At 38.2% G+C, this 8,812-nt stretch overlaps 1 protein-coding gene across 1 annotated transcript; it reads left to right on the top strand.

The window, feature by feature from the left end:
* Nucleotides 1-1,227: 1,227 nt before the first annotated feature.
* LOC104437279 (glucan endo-1,3-beta-glucosidase 5) lies at nt 1,228-5,864 on the top strand. The gene is made up of 2 exons (XM_010050198.3): nt 1,228-2,181; nt 3,790-5,864. The coding sequence occupies exons 1-2, from the start codon at nt 1,832-1,834 to the stop codon at nt 4,913-4,915; spliced, it is 1,476 nt and encodes a 491-aa protein (XP_010048500.2). The 5' UTR covers nt 1,228-1,831; the 3' UTR covers nt 4,916-5,864.
* Nucleotides 5,865-8,812: the final 2,948 nt, after the last annotated feature.

Below are 8,812 nucleotides of genomic sequence, written 5' to 3'. Positions count from 1 at the left end.
AGCCGAAATTAAGTTGTGTACTCGTCAATTTGAGTACGATTCACTAAAATTATATTACATAAAAATACATCAACATGGATCAAACCTATTTTTTCACCCGCTTGATCCCAACTCGACCTTTTCATTTGATAGGTCTATGCATATTTTTGAAATTTGACTTACATGTAAATTGAAATCTAATGCAAAAGGTAAGCTTCGTTTGTTTCAAGAAGATGAATAATTAATGAAATGTTTTCCTAAAAATAATTACTTGTATTGTTTGAAATAATTAATCAATGAAAATATTTTCATTATCAACAACAATATATGTCTAAATATTTTTATAAATGATAAAAATATTTGTGATTCATTCTTTTTCTTTTTAAGTAATATGAATAATCATTTATTTTAAAATATTTTTAAAAATATTTATTTTTTGCGAATATAAATGGAGCTGTGAGTAGATAGTGTCTAGTATTCACTAGTACCATATGGTCTAAACTTCTAGATTAAGGGATGGTGATGGCTCAAAATTTCATGATATCAAATCTTTGAGTGAATTAACTTTTAACGATCCTGCGCGCCATTAAAAAAGTCAAAAGGCTAGTAGGACCACACTAGATCCGCTTTTTCACCTTAAATTAATTACTCGATTTCTAGAGTAGCAAAGGACAGAACAAATATTGAGTACACGTGAGGGAAATATCTTTAGGACTTCAGAAGCAATTATAGTTACTAATTTCAAAAGATAATACTACTACTTAAATCTATTACGATTCACACAAAAAAAAAAAAAATTCCAAACGAATGGTCAAATTATACTAAAAAAATTAACTATAACACTACTTTAAATTCTTTGAGCAGGGCACAACTCTATCTTCCCTGTTATCGAACAATTAACAATAAAAGTCTTGAAACATATTGCAATAATGCATTTGATTTGTAAAATTTTCAACAAGAGAGAGTTGTCCATTTTAATTCTTTTCTAGTTTTGTTGGGATTTAATGGATAGGTTATGTACGTGGTATTTTTTTGTTATATAGTCGCATAAGAGTTAATTATAGGAGTCAAGCATGTCAAAGTCAAAAATTTGAGACTGCAACGCTTGAAATTAGAGATCGAAAGTAATTTGGTGACGAGTTTCGCTTTCTTTAATTATTGAAGTGGGTGGGCAACTTATGGTTCAAGTTGAAAGAGACGCCTAAATTAATATATCCTTCTGGAGCTATCAATCCAAAAGCAGCTCTCCCCCTGTTTTAAGCTCTCCGTGTCTTCTCTTGGTTGTCGGTCGGGCCGTTGAATTGCTAGGACATCTATCCGACTTGTCTTTTCTACGAACTTTCGAGCTGTTCCGTTCTCGCGAGTATTCCGTTTGCTTTCTTTTTTTTTTATGCCCTGTTCCTGGTGATCTTTCTGTCTCTGTGCTTTCTGGGGGCGCTCTCTTTTACTCTGTTCCTGGTGATCTTTCTGCCTCTGAGCTTTCTTGGGGAGTTCTCTTTTACCCTGTTCGCTATATGCTTTATTGTTGATGCTTTACACATACTCTGCCACTTTCACCAGCTTTAAATTTGAGGTTATCAACTCAACTCTGTCTCTCCCTCCCTGATGATTCTTTATGGCACTTTGTAAGGAACATTTGTAAGGAACTATCCGTGGTCAGTCTGTCTCAAGCTCGAGATTGCCTCTCTCTCTCTCTCTCCCCCTCTCCCTTTGTATAAAAAAAGTCCAACTCAGGTTTCTGCGTCGTTGGTAGTTGGATTCTATCTCTAACTCAGTGGAAAGTTCGGTTTAAATTATAGGAGGACCCAAGTAAATTGATTATTTAGGTGGATCGAACTGAAATTTTGTGAGTATGGGGTTCTTTAAATTTATAGCTTTTAGTAGGCTGTGTGTTGCCCTGTTATTCTTGGCTGAGCTGGTGACCTCGGTGGGTGGAATCGGAGTAAACTGGGGAACGCAGACGACACATCCTTTGCCGCCTGCGACGGTGGTAAGGATGCTGAAGGACAACGGGTTTCAGAAGGTGAAGTTTTTCGATGCCAATTCGAGCTACTTGAATGCTCTGAGTAAGTCCGGGCTTCAGGTGATGTTGGGGATTCCGAATGACATGCTCTCTTCTCTGGCGAGCAACGTTGAGGCGGCGGAGAATTGGGTCGCGCAGAATCTCTCTACTTATGTCTCCTCCAATGGAGTGGACATCCGGTAACCTCTCTGCAATTCTTTTTCGCCCGGTTTTTTGTTGTTGTTCTGTTTACCTTATATGAAGTCACTAGCAATACGTTGGTTCAAATGTTTATGGGTCTGCCTATGTGGTACTGATGAAAATCAGAACTTCAATTTCGTCGGGAGTACAAAAATTTGAAGCGAGCGGGTCTGAGTTTATTAGCCTTTTGCAAAATTCGCTTGCGAATTTTAAAATTTACATCCTAGAACGATTATGAGACCATCTGGTTCAGAGTCTCCTTAGGCTTCTTGTTTCTGTGTGTCTTCAGCTGCTTTGGATTGCAGCGTGGTCTTTACATGCTAATTTAGTTGTCTAGGAAGTGATTTTAAACGAAAATGTGAGTGCAGCTTCAAATGGCCTACTTTGCAAAGGCACTTCCCCACTTCCTTGAACTGTTTGGAGCGTCTATTTCTTGATCATACACGGCTTATCTTATATCCTAGTTCATTTGCATTTTATTTAGCTAGTTGGAGTCGCAGAACGTGACTATTGAGTCTAGTTCTTTGAGGCTCCTATTCTTATCTTCTTTATACTTCGTCTCCTTTCTATCCTTCAACAAGACCCCGAAGAGTTATTACGTAATATGAAGGCAGCAAGGGAGACCATTTATTCTTTCTTTCTTTCTTTCTTTTTAATCGAAATACCTTTGGTGGTAAAGCCCAGGCCAACAAAATCTCCAGCTTTCAAAGAAATAATAGGGTGATGATTGATGCTTTAGACAGAATCATAATTACGAGATCCTGCTAACTGATTGCTCGAAAACAGAGGATGGTTTGTGCAATGATGATAACAGCTGCTATTTTATGTGGAAAGCAGAATCTTACCTAACAACCAAGCTTATGCGTTCCTCATTGCACGGATTCAAATATTTGTCACATATAATTGACTTCAACAAGATTATATTCTAGTTCTTCATTAAGAGTTTAATCATTTGATTGATAAAAGAACCAGGTCTGCAACAATCGATTTGCATAGATGTGGAATCTCTGCAAGTAGAACTTTTTTTTTTTTTTTCTGAAGCAGGAACTTATTTGACATTCCATTCGAAATATGGCTTATTAAAGAACTCTTTTTGGCTAGATGGAACCCATCAAATTCCTATTTGTTTCTGAGTTTGTTCCTTTGCCTTAGGCGTCAATCTGTATGATATTTTTCTTCATCAGGTATCTAGCCAGTCCTTTGCCGCTATTCATCGTATCTTCTCATCCAGGCCATGTGTATGGACAAATAACTGTGACAGACGTGTGCATCGATGTTGAAACTAGGAGAACACCAAACTAGGATATGTTAGAAACGATGTCTGAAGAGTAGGGTCTTGGACCTATTCTTGGTGTGGCCTGGGATGCATTACAGAGAGATGCAAATCATATTCCCTGGCTATGGAAGTAACTTCCTGGGACTGCCATCATTTAAGTAGTGCTTGAAATAGATATAACAATCGGGTTCTGTTTTAGTCCCCACCAGCCCGGTATTTTAGCTAGAGTCCTCTCAATTTTGATCAGAGTATCCGAACTCATCTTAGCTTCTTTAAACGAGCATTCAGATATTTCATTACTTGTAATGACGAAGAATGATGTTTCTTCTAGGCATATTGCAGTAGGGAATGAACCGTTTCTCTCGACGTACAACGGAACCTACCTTAATACAACCCTTCCCGCCCTCCAGAATGTCCAGGCAGCTGTTGTGAAAGCCGGATTGAGCACACAGGTCAAAGTCACCATCCCTCTCAATGCTGATGTGTTAGAGAGCTCGACGAACCTTCCTTCTGATGGAGACTTCCGGTCAGATATCCGTGATCTCATGTTGGAGATCGTCAAGTTCCTCAGCGACAATGGAGCTCCTTTCACCATCAACATCTACCCTTTCATTAGCCTCTACAACGACCCCAACTTCCCAGCGGAATTTGCCTTCTTCGACAGCTCGTCATCGCCGCTGAACGATAAAGGTACTATATACACCAATGTGTTGGATGCAAATCACGACATGCTTGTGTGGGCCCTGCAGAAGAATGGTTATGGAAACATGTCCATCACTGTTGGAGAGATCGGTTGGCCTACAGATGGAGACAAGAATGCAAATGCGAAGAGCGCTCAACGGTTCAACCAAGGGTTTATGACTCAGTATTCGGCTGGAAAGGGGACCCCCTTGAGGCCTGGCCAAATGGACGCCTACTTGTTCAGCCTAATCGATGAAGATGCAAAGAGCATTCAACCAGGCAACTTCGAGCGCCATTGGGGCTTGTTCTCTTTCGACGGGCAGCCAAAGTACCAGCTCAATCTCGGTTCCACAAGCTCAAATGGCTTGGTGGCTGCAAGGGATGTCAAATATCTGGCTAAGAAATGGTGCGTGATGTCACAGTCAGCGAGCCTCCAAGACTCGCAAGTGGCGCCTAGCGTGAGCTACGCCTGCGCCAACGCGGACTGCACGAGTCTTGGGTACGGGAATTCGTGTAGCAACTTGACTGCTCAAGGGAACATCTCGTACGCGTTCAATAGCTACTACCAGCAGCATGACCAACTCGACACCGCCTGTCAATTCCCTAACCTATCGGTGATTACGGACAACGATCCATCTGTTGGAGATTGTAAATTCATTATCATGATCCAATCGCAGTCCATGAGCTTGGTTGGGAGTGACGGATCTCGGGGAAGAGGTATAGTTCCAGCCATATTGGTGTCTTCATTGCTGTACATGATTTTATGGATGCCATAGTTATTTCATATGAAGTACATGATTGTAGTAAGGCATTGTGGCTTCGTTATAGGTGCTGTCTGACACTTCGTACACAGTTATACTTGTCTCCATTCTCTTGTAAATAGACATTATCAAGACATGGAAAGTAGTTGAATTCTATCAATTGTGTTAGAATATTTATTTTTTAAATAATAAATCATGCCTTCATTTAATTGTTTAAACTTTTAAAACAATTGGTGGTGATTATACCAAAAACTTCACATGGTGTGAGAGTTAGAGGTCTTGAATTCAAATTTTATTAGGTCCCATGTGCCTCTCCAATTAAATTTTCACGTCTAGTATTAGGCAAAAGACAAAACTAAACGTAAGGGGGAGTGTTAAATTATTTAAATAAAAAACTACACATTTATCTAATAACTTAAGTTTTTAGGACATTTGGCAGTGGTTTTACCAAAATTTTCACAAATTGATGTTCTTTATTTTCCCTATCCAATCTCTCCATTAGACCTAAACGGGGTATTAGTAACACTTTTCCCCATGTTATCTTTATAATGTTGCCTAAGTGCTTCAAGGAGCTTCTTTACTTCTTCAAATTTGAAGCACCTTTTGTATCTAATTCAAATTGCCTTTGTCTTTTGGATGACCAATGAGAGCTTGTCGGAACATCAGTGGACTTGCTAGAATGCAGGGTTGGGATAGATACCCAAGCTAAAGCAAAGGAATATTTTTTTTCAAGACCTAGACGGAGTGCAAGGGCAATTCACTATAATCAAAAGGATCTTGTAATGATGGTCCTCTCCATGGGTCTTATGATGAAGAAGCTGGATCCTATGAATAAGTTTGTGTCCCAAAAGTGTCTTGTCATGTCCATTCCGTAATGTCTTCTTAGGCAAGCATAAATTGTTGTTCTAGTTGCATGATAGTCATCGGAATGATCCCAAGAAACATTCTCAATTTCTGTTGACCATGCTTTGGGTGGAATAACTTGATTGTGCCGGCATGATATCCTCTGCAATTCCCGATATTGTCAAGGATAAACTGAGATTCTACAAGGAAAAGTTGTAAAAATCTCATTTGGAATATGTTGGGGTTTATATGTGGATACTTCAACATTTGCTAAAAATTTACACGTATCTCCACTGGGTCAAACAAATAGTCATGGCCTGAAAAATAAAACAACTGCATAAAGCTCTGGGTCGAGCCTGCATGCTCTAACTTGGGCTTGGAAAATATTTTTCATGCACCTAATAGTTTGAACCAACTAAGCATTTGACCAAAATATTTATTTTTGGCTTCACCTTGAATGATTTTGCTGATGATAAGAGACATCTTGGGCATCTGAAACTCAATGTCAATGGTATAAAAATTAAACAAATACCAATAAAATCATTTGTGTTTTTTTTTTTTTTTTTTTGCCATTGGAAAGTCAATGGAAATGATATAAAAATTAAACAAATACCAATAAAATCATTTGAGTTTTTTTGGAATTTTTTTTTTTTTTTTTGGAAGAAAGTAAGATGATGAATAAAGGGATATTTTGGATGCAATCCATCCGGACGAAGGAGAAGACCACCATAATCGTTGAAAATATGGAAATGATACTGCCACATAAGTCTTCCAAGATTTTCGAAGAGAACATTGTCTTGGATGAGCTTTGGGATTTCTAATGGATATGAATATGAATGCCATTTGGGCTTTATTTCTTGAACCTTGAAACCACCTCTTGGATTCCTTACCCCCCCCCACACACATACACACACATATAGATGTGGTAGCCGTAAATTCTTTTGGTTGAGACAAAAAAATTGGTGAGTATATTCTTTTTTTTTTTTTCCGCAATATGTTTGATTTCAAAGGAATACTTTGAAAACCATTTCGCTAATATAAGAAGTTGAGGATGCAGAATATGTTTCTACTTGAACTTCAGCATATGAAAAAATGAGGACATGTCCATCTCAACAAGAAAATAATGGCCTATAAGATGGAATTCAAACTTTTTGGTGCCATATTTTATTGCCAAGATTTCTTTTAACATAAAGTGGTAATGCATTTCCGCTTGTATGAATCTCCCGCTCTTATGATTACAAACTCATTGATTTTCATCAATTCCTTCAAGAAGAACAGTAATCCAGTAGTTATCACTGGCATCTGTTTGCAAAATCATTTTTCCCGTAGAAGGGATTCACACTGGAGGAAGATGTTGTAGAATTTCTTTAAGCTTATGTACAGACTTAGTTTGTTGTGATTCCCACGGAGGAGCATCTTTCTTTAGCATTTGTGGCGGTGGACTTACAAACTCTGTGATTTTTGGGACAAAATCCCTGAGATAAGTAACTATCTCAAGGAATTGTTTAACTTGCTTGAAGGAAAGATTTTCGTAAGGAAATCTTTGCAATTCTTCAGCGATATGAGGACCATGATAATACATTCCATCTTTGAGATGCATCTCAAGAAATTTAATTTCTTTCTAGGCAATGATATTCTTCTTCTAGGATATCATGATTCCATGCTTTCATACCAGCTCGGCAAATTGGGTTAATAATTTATAATGAAAAACCTCGTTCGGGCTGTAAAGGAGGATATCATCAATGTAAATTTGGGCATTGGCTAGAATAGGCTGAAAAATTCTACACATAGTCTTCTAGAACATTGAAAGAGCTGTCTTAAGGCCAAAAGGGAGCACTGTCCACTGAACACGTTGATTTGGGATACAAATCTAGTTTTGTCCCTGTCTTTAGGATGGATTCATAACTACCAAAATCTAACTTTAAGGGCAAACTTGGAATATACTTTGACTTGGCTAAAATTGGAGAATAAAGAGTTCCAATGTGGCAGAAGAAATTTATCATCTTGCAGAAATTAGTTGAGAGGCTAGTAATTAATAAACAATCACATCTTTCCTTTGTTTTGCTCAGCACATCTGTTGACATAAAATGCTTCACAAGCCCATTGATAATCTGATGGCTTAATTAATCCTAGATGAAGTAAATCTGAGCATTGTTTTTGTGCTAAAAGCAGGTGTTCTGGATTCATTCCAGAATGACTGGCTTTGGTGGGATTGACATCCTCGTTTTTCTTGAAAGGAAAATAGATAAAGAAGTCAAGATTCATTCCAATTATTTCATCGTGAGGTTACTAATCAGTTTAATATATCCCTTAAAATTTTGCGAATAGATAATGCTCCAAAATATACATAGATATCAAGTTCTTTGTTTTATTTTAATCTTGATATTATACATTAAACAAGTTGTACTTATACCTCTCAGCAGAATGGTATGGCCGAAAGAAAGTAGATCAAACAAGTTGTACTTATACCTTCTAGAAGTTGCTCGTTCACTCTTATTTCATATGCCTGTGCCAAAATCATTTCGGAGTGATGCTGTCCTTGCCACATGTTATCGCACAAATCATATGCCTTTCACTGTCCTCAATCATCAGTCACCAATCAATGTTATATTTTCTGACAAGCCGTTATTCTCTCTTACCCTGCGCGTCTTTAGGGGTGTTTGTTTTGTTCATAACCTATGTTTCGGTTCTGATAAACTATCTTCTTGTGCCATTAAATGTATTTTTCTTGGGTATTCACGTACACAGAGGTGATATCGGTGTTATGATCCAATAACTTGTACCTAATATATTAGTGCTGATGTTACTTTTTTCAAGGGCACACCATGCTATCCTACTGAGTAGGGGTGAGCACGGTTCCCGGTTCTAAAGAGACCGGTTCCGGTTCCCGGTTCCATTTTTCTAGGAACCGGCGTTCCCGGTTCCAATGGGAACCGGAACCGGCGGAACCGGAACCGGTCAGATATTTTAAAAAAAAAAAAAAAAAAAAACCCAAGAGCACCCACGTCATTTCCCCCTTCCCCTTCCTTTTTCCCTCTCTTTCTTTTCCCCTATTTTTCCCTCTCTCTT

The sequence above is a fragment of the Eucalyptus grandis genome, chromosome 3 (assembly GCF_016545825.1).
Source record: "Eucalyptus grandis isolate ANBG69807.140 chromosome 3, ASM1654582v1, whole genome shotgun sequence".
NCBI lineage: Eukaryota > Viridiplantae > Streptophyta > Magnoliopsida > Myrtales > Myrtaceae > Eucalyptus > Eucalyptus grandis.
Note: the sequence above shows the minus strand (reverse complement) of the source record. Positions and strands in the feature narration are given on the sequence as shown.

Excerpts from the sequence above, each read along its gene's own strand:
- LOC104437279 (XM_010050198.3), top strand. The coding sequence starts at position 1,832 with ATGGGGTTCTTTAAATTTATAGCTTTTAGTAGGCTGTGTGTTGCCCTG. Across the intron at positions 2,182-3,789 it reads TCCAATGGAGTGGACATCCG|GCATATTGCAGTAGGGAATG; the intron begins GTAACCTCTCTG and ends TGTTTCTTCTAG.